We start from the raw sequence: 13,954 nt of genomic DNA, 5'->3' as shown, positions 1-13,954 counted from the left end.
TGAAAATGAAATCCTCTTTATTCATCAGCCAGGTATAATCCCACAAAAACAAAATGTGCAAGTATCAACATACAGAACTATTAGTGCCATTCAGTCTGATTTGAAAGAATTTCATATTGTCCAGTGCATCTCAAAAGAAACCGGCACCTTTTATTCATGTTGTCAGGACCAACATTAGATCCACATAGAATTCGTTGGACTCAATCACTGAACCATGCAGTCTGCTTAGCACACCTCAAAACTTACATGAAGTTGGTTGACGAGGTGGAAACTTCCTCTGCGTTCACCTGCCTTCCCTCAGCTGCTACTTAGTTATACACAAACCCTGTATTTACAAAGGTCTGGGCTCTGCTATGCCCAGAGAAGGATGCAGTCGGCCTTTGTTGGTTTCATTACTGCCCCCACGACGGCCTGTATAGCTTCTGTCATCATCATAACAATGATTTTTGTAAAACGCTTTTATAAATTTGAAAAAAAACAAACTAAGCAATTGCTCGCAGAGCATATGCAAAAACAACACACCAACACCTGCACGTTAGTGGCTCAGCTTGCTTAGAACACCTTTTGGTCAGGTAGGCTGAGGGCAGCACAAGGTCAGACTACTGTGATACTATGGAAAGTGAGTTGCTAGAAATACGAAAAGACTAAAAACAATGACTGAGAGATGGAAAGTCCCTAAACTGGTCCTCTGCATTTCTCTTTATTTGTGTGTGTGATGCCGCATACTGTAATACTGTAATTTTGGGCACCCGTCTCTGCTAGAGCTTCACCTAAAGATGTGCTTGCTGTCAAATGGCTTAATGCTGGAACAGAGCCCAAGAGTAAAAAAAGAAATAAATAAAGCACATAGCTTCCAGATCAAATATTAATTACATGCTAGATAGAATCATCTTATATTTCAAAGAGAAAACGTATAAACAAGAAGCTGGGCCTTAAACCAGCAGCAGTATATAAATCCTCAGTTTTGGAGGGATTATGAAAGATAAATAACCATATCATTGTGAAATAGAAAAATACTGGATTGCATTAAAAAACCTCCACTAAGTAACTGTTAAATGTCACTATGAAAACCCAGCGGCAACGTGCCTTAAAAACATAAAGAATTAAACATCTCTTGAATTATTCTTATTATACCACGGGTTTCTTCATCCCTTTCCTCCTCTTTTTAACAAATCACATACACATGTGAGGCTGATGGACAGAAGTTAAAATGTTCAATTAAGATACAACTGGATACCAAATGTCCATTTTAGGTACTCCTTTGCAATAACTTCCTGAATATTGTAGCAGTTTTTATCCGCAAACCCTGTTAACCTTTCTTTTTTCCAGGTTGGCTTGCTCTGATACAATGTTCAGTTCCCCTGAAGCCTGATACAGTAAGTGATTGTGATTACAACTTTGTGCGTTCATTCCTTAGAATACCATTTTAATCTTAGCATGAGTTATAGGAAGTGATTCTGGTTTCCAGTCTGGCTGAAAAAAGTGAATATTGAATGTCCGGGCCCAATTCTCGAACACTCGTTTTTCTGTGATAAAACGATGATGACTGCCCTTTCTTCCCCGTTCATGTGAAATGTACATTGTACATTCATCAGGTCCTACAGGTTCGTAATAATGATAAGGTACTGAAGGATGATTAGGAACCCTGCAGAAGGAAAGAGAAAATAGATTGAAAGCCCAGGTGTACAATAGAAAAGAGATGCTATCATTAATAAACTGATAGGTCAAAATCCTCCTCCTTCTTTTGGTCCCAGCTCATTGCTGAATTTTGAACATTTTTTAAAAATAGTATTTTAAGCAGTGTTTAAATTATTTTCCTGAATCTTACTAATATTGCTACTCTAAAAGAAGGCATTTGAGTGTGCTGGAAGAATTCACAACATTGTTACACTGAGCATGTGAAAGCTTGATGCTTGAAATAGGTATGTGTTTAGCTTAGATTTTGAGAAAGAACCTGCAGAGGCATTCAGAGGAACAGGCTGCCAAATGGAAAGCCGACTCCAGCCCTTTGATTCTGCAATTCAAACGCATGAAAGTCCTTCCAGCATGGCACATAGGATAAAAGCGCATTTCACTGTAGCCCTAGCTGTGGGATGTCAATAGCCATTGTCATGTGATTTTTAATGGGAATAGACGTTGTTTACAAAGAAAATTTAATTTAGCAGTAGTCATTTTATTATTTTTGTATGTGAACATTAAAACAGCTAACTACTGTCCTAGGGAAGAAAAAGAAACATAACCTCCATCCCATGCTATCCTGCGGGGTGTGTATAATTTGGGCACAGCATTTAGAAGGTCTGCCCAAATAATTTTAGCCATGAATTGGTTCAAATGCATTTCCTCTCTGTGTCAGCTGTAGGTTCTTGGAAGAAAAGTGCCTGCATTTAATTCCAGCACCATTTCAACAAAGAAGAAATAGTGAGTGACCTGTACTTGTTTGCTTTTCTCTCTGTGTTTTAAAGCCTGTGACTTTGGTACAGTTTTCTCCACCTTACCGAAGTCGTGTCCAATTTAAGCAAACAAAAACAAGACAACACAAAAACCAATCTGGCAGAACAAAATGTACAAGTGACCACAACAGAAGATTTGCTGGGCACCAGTTCCATATCTATCCTGCTACACACAGCAACTAAATGTGCTGCCTGCAGAGCAATGATTCTGGCCTGCTTTCCCTTTTACAAAGGCTTCCTAAAATTGAATTAGTCATCTTTTAACATACAGGTGCACAGAATCCTTGGGAAGTTAGACTTCAGCATTTGGGCTGTTATGTTTTAAGCCAGGCACCCCCAACCTGTGGCCCTCCAGATGTTTTGGCCTACAACTCCCATGATCCGTAGCTAACAGGACCAGTGGTTAGGGACGATGGGAATTGTAGTCCAAAACATCTGGAGGGCTGAAGGTTGGGGATGCCTGTTTTAAGCTATGTTGTCAATGCAATACTAGAGGTGCTATTTGTAATTTTTGCTACAAACATACAGGTACACATTACCTGAGCAAAAAAGTACTGCATTACAACAGTTCTGTTCTATTGGGGGAAATGTAACTTTCTCCACCTCCTTCCTTACAAAAATCCTCTAAACCAGGATGAGTGACTAAACACCTTGCAATTATTAAAATAAGGAAGGGTGTTAAACCTAGATGTGAAGGTTTATAGAAAGTTGTGGGTCATTGTTTGGAAGGACTGCATGTTTGTGGAAACTTTGCTAGGGTTTTATCAGCCTGTTTTGAGAGGACTGGTAATGTCTTAAACTTCTGTTTTCTGTCTTGTTTCCAAGCAAGAAAAGATCCTTTCATTCGCTGTTTTGGCACCACAGGTGCATCTTGTGGCTGTTGCATGTTGGCCGTGGGAAGGATGTATATTTTTTCAGGATTCTGTCAGGACTGGTCCATGTATTTGGAGTGTTCTCTGTGTGGTGCATGCCAACCACTCACAGGAGTACCGTATTTTTCGCCCTATAGGACGCACCGGCCCATAGGACGCACCTAGTTTTCAGGGGGGGAAATCAAGTAAAAAAATATGACCCCCCCCCGCAGCTCTGGGAGCAGTGGACAGGCTGCACGCAGCCTGTGCGCTACTCCAAGACCTTCTCCCTGCTTTTGTGGGAGGTGGCGGAATTCCCCCACCTCCCGCAAAAGCCCACAGGAGCCCAGCGTGACTCCTGCGGGCTTTTCGACCAGGAGGGAGAAGGGACTGAAACGGCCAGTCAGTCCCTTCTCCCTCCTCGAGGAAAAGCCCCCAAGAGCTGCGCGCTCTTTAAAGGGTGCGCGGCTCCTGCGGGCTGTTCTAGGAGGTGGGGGAATTCCCCCCCCTCGTAGAAAAGCCAGCAGAAGCCCCGGAGCCCCTTTAAAGAGTGCGCGGCTTTTGCGGGAGGTGGGGGAATTCCCCCACCTGCCGCAAAAGCCCGCAGGAGGGTTGGAGAGTAGCGGGAAGGCGTCGCGCGCCTTCCTGCTGCCCCCCATCCTCTGGGGCTGGCGATGGGGGGAAGCGCTGCTTTCCCCACCGCCAGCATCAAAGAGCAGACTCTCCTGGCTTCAGTGGAAGCAACGCGAAGCCTCTGGAGCGCAGGCTTCGCGTTGCTATCGCTGAAGCCAAGGAGCCTGCATTCACCCCATAAGACGCACACACATTTCCCCTTCATTTTTGGAGGGGGAAAAGTGCGTCTTGTAGGGCAAAAAATACGGTACATTGCACAGAGAACATAGGAAGCAGCCTTCTACAGCAGGCTTCCTTAACTTTGGCCCTCCGAATGTTTTTGGCCTACAACTCCCATGATCGCTGGCTAGCAGGGCCAGTGGTAAGGGAGGATGATCTAATAACTGTGATTTCTATGTTCTGCCTCCACTGTGGGAGGCAGTATGCCAGTTGCAGAGAAGCATAAGTTTAGGAGAATGTTGTGGAGAAGCTTTTGAGCTTCCCATAGGCATCTGGTTGGCCACTGAGAGACTAGATGACTGGATTACATGAGCCGCTGGCCTGATCCTGCAGGGCTCCTCTTTGTGTTCTTGTGCATTGCCAATGGACACTCAAGTTGCGAACGTGATCCGTGCATGTTCGCAACCCGCAGCAGCGTGGGTTGCGATTTGACGCTTCGGCGCATGCGCAAAGCGCGATTTAGCACTTCACGCATGCACAACCGCCGAAACCTAGAAGTAACTCGTTCCGGTACTTCCGGGTTTTGGTGGTCCGCAACCCTAAAAAATGCAACCTGAAGCGTCTGTAACCCGAGGTATGACTGTAGTAGGTTTCAAGGCAAGTGGGAATGTAGCAGTTAAAAATAATATCTACAGTTGGACTCTTTTTTGCAGCATAACATGCAGCAGTACTGCACACATAAAAAAGGAATTCAGTTAACAGCACATGCAAAATAGACACAAAAGGCAATATTTATAAAGCTATACTGCTTTGATCTGTTATTACATAACACTTGAACTGTGCAAAGCAGTTCCTCATTTTGTTACTCGACCACTCTCAGTATCATGTGTATTCTTAACATTGCTGCTTTCCATTTACATTAGTGTTTTTAATTCATTCTATCTAGCTTTCTTTCCATTACACAACAGTGGCTTTAATTTTATACAAATATTAAAAATTGCTTTTCTGAATGTATGAGCATTTTATAACTTACACAACTCCGCTGGAAAAATGTATGACTAGAACTTTATCTACAAAAGCCATACTTTGGAGTGAAAATGGGTAATATGCATTCAATTATTTTAAAACGTGTCAAAAATAGATTGAGAGATTCTGGATTAAATTAATGTAAGATTTTCATTTTAGTTTAACACGACAAAAAAATCAGTATATTAAAAGGTAAAATAATAATAATGCCCTAGTTTGATGCCATAAATGTGGATATAGATGTTCTGATCCAGAAAGCTTGAACTGTGGTTCTGTGCATGGATCACTCTTTGGATATGATCTCCAGTAGACAAGAGAGTTCTTTGCACATTTGTGAAACTGTATGTGTGTGCAATTAATTTCTAGCAAGAAGATGTGCAGTGCTGTGTCATATGAATGGCGCTAAGCAAGTAGTTTGCCCTGTCAACTCTGCTATTACTAATAACCTATTCAGGAGGGCTACTGGAATTACTGTCACCCATCCATATCTAGCTGGTAATCTGCAACCAGATCCTATAAGGAAGGGCAGAAGTAGGTGTTTTAAGAAATACAAAACCACCACTTCTTTGTCCTCTCTATCTTGGCATTTGTGTTGTATGCAAAATCACTTGCACTGGTGGGAACATCATGTATTGTGTTATACTACACATTATAAGGAAAAAACCACTGAGTGATAGTTGAGCTATAAATTACAAGAAGCACAAAACCTCTAAGAATTACATGTGGGATGATGGAGAAAAAGCAGCTAAGAACAATGTTTGAGATGGAAGTAGCATGTGGATATCCTACAACAAAGGAATAAGTAAGTGATCTCCCAAATAAACAGAAAGCACTTTCACTATTTGATGCTTCTACATTGCTAGTTAGTGGAAATGGCCCTACTAGGAGATCTCGTCTATACCACTGATCCACCCTCATCCATCTGAAAATGCAGAGCATTATGTAGACTGGGATCTCTCATGTCTCTTGGGCCAGGTGATTATTACTCCAGTCCCAAACACCTTCAAACTGAGTTTGGATAACTTTTAATGATTTTATCTCTCCAGTGTGAATAACCCAGATTAAGAATGATGTGCTAACTCCCACACTTTGCAATTAAATTTTCATGCTAGCAAATGAAATGCATGAGCAATTTATATGAGGAAGTTGATAGTCATCCTCATTTATTAATATATTATAGCAGATGCTGTTTTACTGCTCTGTGATACTGGACATTAATCAGTGCATTGTCAGAGTTAACGTGCTTATTAATATCACAGCTGGGAGACGTTTATAAGGGGCTGTTTGTAAAATGCACTCTAGTTCCCTAAAATGGCATCATGCAATAGCCAGATCTTCCATCAATAGTCCACAGAAATATAGCAGTGTTTACAGCAGCAGCGATGGGGAGAAGAAAAGGCAACTCAAGTGTCTCTTACATTCAGCTGTCAGAACTTGCACAATGTTATTGCACTACTTCTGGGAGGAAGCAATCATGTTGCCTCAGTGGAGAAAATAAACCCTGAATCTTTATCATTAAACCACAAGTATACATTACAGACAAGCATACTAGTAAAAGATTTAGGATTTTATTTGTCTCTGCCTCTCCCAACCCAACAGCTTCTCAATTATTTCATTCACTAAGAGGGCAGGTAGAGGCATTCTCAGTGACTCAGGCCTCTGGAAGACAGTTCCAGAGCTGAGTATAACCAAAACTTTGAGAAGCATCTTAAGATACATTTATTTAATCTGTCCCTGGCAATCAAGGTTAAGTCAGTGGAGAATGACAGTGATAATGTTGTCACCTTTGGGGTGACGTCGGGAATAGAAGTAAATGAAATCTTTAACTTTTATTTTAACATAATTCCTACCCAACAGAGCATCCTGAATGTTGATTATTCAGCAAGATCTGCTAAGGCTCAGCTCACACCAAATTCCTTCATGCATTTGGCAGCTTTGAGACAGAAGCCACATCTCTTCCACTTGCAAAGGTTTGAGGGTGGGAATGGTGTGAGGTAGACTTCTCAAAATTTCTCTCTGCATGAATCAATCTCCCCAACCCCTGAATTGTTCCCTGGACACATGAAGTATCTAAAGGGCACAGCAATCCAAGTGAAGAGGTCATATGCAACTGACATTCCACTTTTTGTAAATGTGTGTGCATACACACACACACACTATTCACTCTGCTTCTTCACTAAGAAAAAATTGTTTGAAAAATCTTTTAAATTAATATTTCCCAGTGCTTTCCTCCTCTCCCCACAACCCAAGATTAATTTCATGCCAGTTACAGCATTACGTTTAGCTGATAAATATTCAGAGCCTAAAAGAAACTAACAAGATGTGGATTAATTCTCTCTCACAGTACAAACAAAAACTTAATATTTTATGCTGTGTAATTAAATGCTGTTTGTTGTTTTCAGAACCCAATCATGGGACTGCTAATTAACGGCCTCAGGAAAATCATACACGTTTTATGGATAGTATAAAATAGACTCATATATTTATCCATAACACTGAATTTTGCAAGCTAATCATAAATCCAGTTTAAAATTTACCTGCAGAAATCTGGTGACACCATGCCATAGACGTCTATCCTGTCACATAGTTCTAATGCGATGCTCATTGTAAACCAACCAGTGCTCAGCCAAGTGTTCGACTTCTTCCTGAAAACAAAAACAATAAAGTTCCTAGGCTGACAAATAACACTTGTGACAGATGTCCACGATATGGCAGGTTTTTAAAGTTATATATTAAAAGGTTATAAACATTGGGCAGCCAACATTCTTTATATATACTCCCCCACCATGCAATAAACTTATGTCCTGGTTGCGAACAACTGTATTTGGTAATTGCATTTTTCATGTTAATAATGCAAAGAGAAGTATTATTTACCTTAGTGTTTTGTTGAATAATAGTCACCTTAAAACCCTGTATTTGCATTATTCCTGCTGATTAACAGGAAGGAAAAATCCTCATAACTTCACCTAGTTAATCTAAGAGTTACTGGATGTACATACACATTTTAAGTCAGGGTGCAATATACGGATCCTGCAACATAACAATCCCATTGCACTGCAGCGATGTTTCAAGGCAACTTGAGGCATTATGCTTAAGTAACATAATAAAGAATTCTGCTACTGTGCAATGATGTTATTCACCATGCTACTAATGCTACTAATGAAGCAACTATGTGGACAATGTTGCAACTAATACTTAAAACTGGCAGCAGCAAATGGTACTAGAAAAGATAAGGGGCCCTATTCTACTTGACTAGCACAGGATGTCATGGTAGCAATATGGCTACATACTACCCTTCAAGCAATCACAGCTGTACTGATCTTATGACCCCAGGATATTAGGAAAGCATCTTCCATGATGAGCTCCATTTGTAACAGGGTCTTGAGAAAGTGTCCCACCTGTGTCAGACTCCCTAATCACCTTATGAGCAGCAAACATTTTATTGGCTGTTGAACTGTGATTGCAATATGTTTGACAACCAGTTCCACATAAACCTTATCAAAGCAAAAATGGTGGAAAAGAGCCACCTTGCGTGTGACAAATGCAAATCTTTGTTGTATTTGATGGCTTCTCCTCCCCTGTGATAAGTGCAGATACTCCTTAATTTGTTATTCCCATCAACTCTCAAGTGTATGTGTTTAAGACTGTGATGGTAAAACCAAATTTTAGCCCCAAACATTTAAGCATTCTGAACATGCTTAATCCACGATGTTAGGGTTTTGTTTTCACGGCTACCAAATATCCTGCAGTTCTCACCAGGAAATCTCCGTGCCTCTGCTTTCAGAATACTGAATCAGGTGTGCTGTAATAACCTATCAAGATCAAGCTTTCACACTTCCTCTCAAAAACAGATAGCATATTAATTGAATGACTAATTTCCTAGCTTACAAAGCATCGACAAACTGTGAGGATTTTAAACTAGTGATTGAAGTTCTCAAGGGGAAGTCGCATATGCCAAATTTTCTTACTGAAAGGAGTCCAAGGACCGATGTAAATGATTAGTGCTACTTCAAATGTAAGAATGAGTAAGAAATCAGTATTGTATCTGAACTCTTTGTATCCATGTGAAAACACGACAGGGATGCGAGTCCTTGGACTCTGAGTCCTTGGACTTTTGAGCTAGTTAGAAGCAGCACTTACTTGAAAAGGTGGGTTTCAACGAGCTATTCTTTAAAAAAAAAAATCAGAAGAGCTAAAGAACTACTGCTAAACAGGCTTTTTAGTCAACAAAGACAGCTGAGAATAACTATTTTCCAGCTTCACATCACTATATAATGGGTTATAGACATTGTATATATTCCTCTCGATGTATGCACGATTGGGCCGATATACCTCCATTACTTGAAGAGCAAGGTTTCATTTGCCATCTGTTGACTATTTGTTTAACCCCTGATACTGACAAGCCTAAACCTGTTCTGACAAATTCCCTATAGCATGCAACCAACCAACCAACCAACCAACCAACCAAACCAGATTGTATCTTCTTATCACTTTCAGAGCCAAGACTCCTCTAAAAATGACTCCATCAACATGAACATACCAAATGCTGCTGCCACGACTGTGCCACTGCCACTCCAAACCCACCCGTGCCTTACATCAGGCATGTCCAACAGGTAGATCATGATCTACTGGTAGATCACAGGGTGTTCCTGATAGATCCTGGTAGATCTTTGGCCCCTCAGTGATCTCCTCCCCCCCAAAAAAAGAGGGGGGGGGACAACTGTGGCTTCCTAAAATAACCTCAACAACTTTGGTCCATCCAACGACAATGGGTAGATCACTGCCAGTTTTTTTTTATTCTGTTAGTATTGGGAGTTGGATGCCTTACATAATACTGCTGGTCACACCACTGGGCCCATCTAGAAGAGTATTGTCTACCCTGACTGTCAGTGTTTCTCCACAACAAAAGTTCTTTCAACAAAAAGTTCTATTTCAACAAAAGTTCTTTCCACACCTACCTGGAGATGCCAGGAATTAAACCACCTGGACCTTTATTTTGTGCTACACAAAAGGAATGTGAATCATTTATCTTCTATCTCAGGTGACCTCATGCATCTGTTCCCCACACATTTCTAGTTAACACAGAAACACCTTATTAAACCATAGGGTGATAAGGATCTGAACAAGACCTTTAAAATGTCTGAAGGTCTGTAAACTTCATGTACACTGGTAGACATTGCACAATTTTTACACCACCCCACCCCCTCACTTCAAAGAAAAAAATGTTAGTTCTGGTAACACATTGTGGGTGAAGGTGATGTTCTAGATTAATTCAACCGAAAACCAGAACCATAAACCATAACACTTCTTACTGGATTCAGAAAAGTGATGTGCAAACATTCTTCTGCGTGTGATTTGTCCATGCTGCATTACGGCAATTATCTACAAAGAGGTATGCTGAGCAGTGTGTAAAAAACAACAGCATATCTGAGTAGAATAACTGTCTTATTATTCTGCTTGTTACTTATGGCAGAATTCATAATTTCACTAGCTAGAAAAAAGCATTATTAGCTACTGTGGACTCTTACAAAAGGAAGGGCAGGTGATGATTATTAATAAATCTTAATGGAAAATAATGGGTGCAAAGTCCAACAAGATAAAGAATGTAAATCTGGAAGGACCAGTTTTAAAATTGGTTTTATAGCAAAAAAAAAACAAAGTAAAGGTTACACTGCTTTGTGTTTCTTTCAGAAAGAACTGAAAAAGGGTTATTACAAAAGACTGTCTCCTGCTTTTACACCTACTACCTTGTAAAGAAAGAAAATGAAGACATGACATGTGCTTATTGAGGAAATCATATACTCTTTTATGTGATGAAGTAACACACTGTCCTGATAATTCTGTGGAGCATACTAAATTACAATTAAAGGCCTTTCTGCTCTATCAAAATCTCATTTATAATCTCTATGGAAATGCTCTTCCTGCAGTTATTTCATTTATGCTTCTTTTATCTAATTACTGTAATATTGGTTCTGAATCATATTTTCTTAATGGACTTTTATTCAATTATAAACTTATTCTCAAGTACAGTTAGTTCGTAATAGAAAAGTATATTGTTCTTCAGCCTGTCATTTGCTGTCCCATTTAATGGCTGTTATTTTCCAAATGTTTTTAACAGGGCATAATGCATCAGTCTTTTCAATCACAATTCTAAAGATTATTATAGAAACTGAGGTGTCAGCTATTGTACCTATGTAGTCTGATATTTACAATTTATTGTGGCAACCTGGTGCTTGTTAAAACCTTTCCAAAATGAACCTATATTAATTAGGGTAGTATGTCACTCACAATAGCTTTTCTTCTCCCAATTTCCTTTTAACTCAGCCTTTCTTTATTAGGCAGTAATTCTAGAGTCCTAGTTTCAATATAGTTAAGTGTTGTCATGTGTATGTCAACTCCAGCTCAAATTCAGACTTTCTTAGTTGAAGGAACACATTTTGGATACTTCCACATCTAGGTTCAAGCCTGGTTTGGGGACTGAAATAGCCTTGGTGTTTACTTATGCCAGGAGCCGTACAAGGGGAATGCATCCCTATTGGTTCTGCTGGACCACTTGGTAGCATTCAACATTTAGTTGCTCACAGTATACTAGTATAGGGCACTGGTCCTAAATGGTTAAATTTCCCAGAACATGGTGCTGGAGGAGTATTGCTTTAGCCCCATGTTCTGTGTGAGGTCCTTCAGGGCACAGTTTTACCCCTTGCACTTTTAAAATCTACGTGAAGCCCCTAGCTGGGGTCATTTGGGGTTGTGTGCCATTAATATGCTAATGTGTTCATAGAATCATAGAATCATAGAGTTGGAAGAGACCACAAGGGACAAGTGTTCCCCTGCTTTATTTCTCATTTTCAACTGAAAACAAGGGAGCTAGGCAGCCATTGCCTGAATACAGTGATAGACTGGATGTAGACTAAAAGCTGAGGCTCAATCCAGGCAAGACAGAGGTACTAATGGTCAGGAAGCTGATCCAATATTGGAAATAAAACCTTCTGTGTAGCACGTTTTAGGCTGACTTTGAATATGCTAGTTTGCTCTGAGATGGGGGGTTTTGGGCTACAATATTGAAGTCATTCACCTATCCACCTGAGGTCAAACACTAACAGAGCTTTTATGCCAACTAAGTTTGCCTCCAGGCCAACACTTAGACAGGAATAACCAGCTGTACAGATATAAGATGGGGGGCACCTGGCTTGCCAGTAGAACATGTGAAAAGGACCAAGCAGACCACAAGCTTAAGGAGTGTGATGCAGCAGCAGAAAGAAAGCTAATGCTATTCTAGGCAGCATCAACAGAAGTATAGTGGAAGTAATAGTCAAGGGAAGTAATAGTCCTACTTTATTCTGCCTTGGTCAGGACACATCTGAAAACTGTGTTCAGTTCTGAGCACCACAATTTAAGGAGGATATTGACAAGCTGGAATGTGTGCAGAAGAGGGCGACCCAGGCGATAAAGGGTATGGAAGCCAAGACTTATGAGGAATAAGTTGAGGGAGTTGGGTATGTGGAGACTGAGAGGAGATATGATAGCCCTCTTCAAATATCTAAAGGGCTGTCACATGAAAGATGGAGGAAGCTTGTTTTTTTTCCTGCTCCAGAGGCCAGTGGCTTCAAGTTACAAGAAAATAGATTCTAACTAAACATCAGGTAGAACTTTCTGAACAGCTGTTTGACAGAAGAACTGACTGTCCTTCCTTTGAGGTTTTTAAGCTGAGGTTGGATGGCCATCTGTCATGTATGATTCAAGTTGAGATTCCTGCCTTGCAGAGGGTTGGACTAGATGAGCCTTGGAGTCCCTTCCTACTCTACAAATCTATGATTCTATTATATAATGCAATATCCAATAAGAATTGGGAGAGAGAGCCTAGAGCTTCAGTGCCGCTAACTTACTCCTAGACACATTTTCTCCAGTAGTCTCTTTGTTTCCACAGATCTAACTTATGGTGCTCACTAGCATAACCTACTTTGTGATCTACAAAATTCAGACCCTCCCAAGGTGATTCACACTTTTTAAAAAAATATTAAAAACAATTTAAAGCAGAAGATATAAAGTCATTAAACCACCCAACATAATACCACAGATTCAGAGCAATAACATTTACATGACAGGCCAACAACCTCATTCACATAAAAGCTGCTCAGAACAGCAAAACTTGAAGGTCCAGGATTTTCAAAAGGATAGGAAGGTGTGTTCACTTTTAAAATGAAGAACTTTTCCAAGCATACAGCAGCTTGGGATATGAAAATCATATTTTCCCTTTGCAGTGTGCCTCAAAAGACTTTCATTGCAGATAACGGTATTTTGAAATGGAAAGTGCAGATAACTTTATTAGATAGATTTACTTCTTTCTAAAGTGAGCTCTTAATTTATACATAAATGCATTAAGTGGTGCTTATGCTGTCATTATGTTTTTACTATGTAATGAGTAAATAACTAATAAAAATAAATGCATCTTTTGAAGGAGGGGTGATATCATTTCCAGCCCTATCTAGAGAAACATATTAGTCACCTATTTTTTTTTATAAAAAAATGATTTGAAGATCTGTTTGCAAGCCACAAATAGGCTCATAAAGAGCTAAGTATCATAATAACTTGGCCTTTCAAAGATGGAAGTATAAGAAGGCACACTTTAGAGGCACCTAATGTATGAATAATGTGTATTTGTTTTACAAGAAGCTTTACAGCTGCAATGTTCCAAGAATGCTTATATACAATAAGTAGCCATTATAATTCACAGAATGGCAGCATAGGCTCCATAAAGCAAAACCCATCAATTCTGATTTTTCAAAACCAGTAAAAATCTGATTTCAGGTATATTACCTAAAGTGAGATTTAAAT

At 39.9% G+C, this 13,954-nt stretch overlaps 1 protein-coding gene and 2 long non-coding RNA genes across 4 annotated transcripts in view; 2 read left to right on the top strand and 1 right to left on the bottom strand.

The window, feature by feature from the left end:
- The window catches only part of ST6GALNAC5 (ST6 N-acetylgalactosaminide alpha-2,6-sialyltransferase 5), a 145,224-nt gene continuing 131,270 nt past the window's right edge, over positions 1-13,954 (bottom strand). Inside the window, exons 5-7 of one of the 2 annotated variants that reach the window (XR_013840399.1) lie at positions 7,657-7,764; positions 214-1,645; positions 1-147 (exon numbers count right to left, since the gene is read on the bottom strand). Coding sequence is in view for 1 of the 2 variants with exons in the window: in XM_079982579.1 (XP_079838705.1) it covers positions 1,414-1,645; positions 7,657-7,764 (340 nt within the window). In the remaining variant the exon portion in view is untranslated. Of the gene's footprint in view, positions 1,646-7,656; positions 7,765-13,954 lie in introns of both variants that reach the window. The other variant, XM_079982579.1, reaches the window with a different exon arrangement.
- On the top strand, positions 1,238-3,292 carry LOC307219419. Its single transcript, XR_013840400.1, has 3 exons — positions 1,238-1,376; positions 2,354-2,418; positions 3,276-3,292. It is a non-coding gene; the product is annotated as an uncharacterized lncRNA (long non-coding RNA).
- Positions 5,813-13,632, top strand: LOC307219421. The gene is made up of 3 exons (XR_013840402.1): positions 5,813-5,921; positions 9,617-9,732; positions 10,811-13,632. It is a non-coding gene; the product is annotated as an uncharacterized lncRNA (long non-coding RNA).

Source organism: Podarcis cretensis, assembly GCF_951804945.1.
Source record: "Podarcis cretensis genome assembly, chromosome: 6".
NCBI lineage: Eukaryota > Metazoa > Chordata > Lepidosauria > Squamata > Lacertidae > Podarcis > Podarcis cretensis.
The sequence above is the reverse complement of the archived record's forward strand: the minus strand, read 5'-3'. Positions and strand labels throughout refer to the sequence as shown.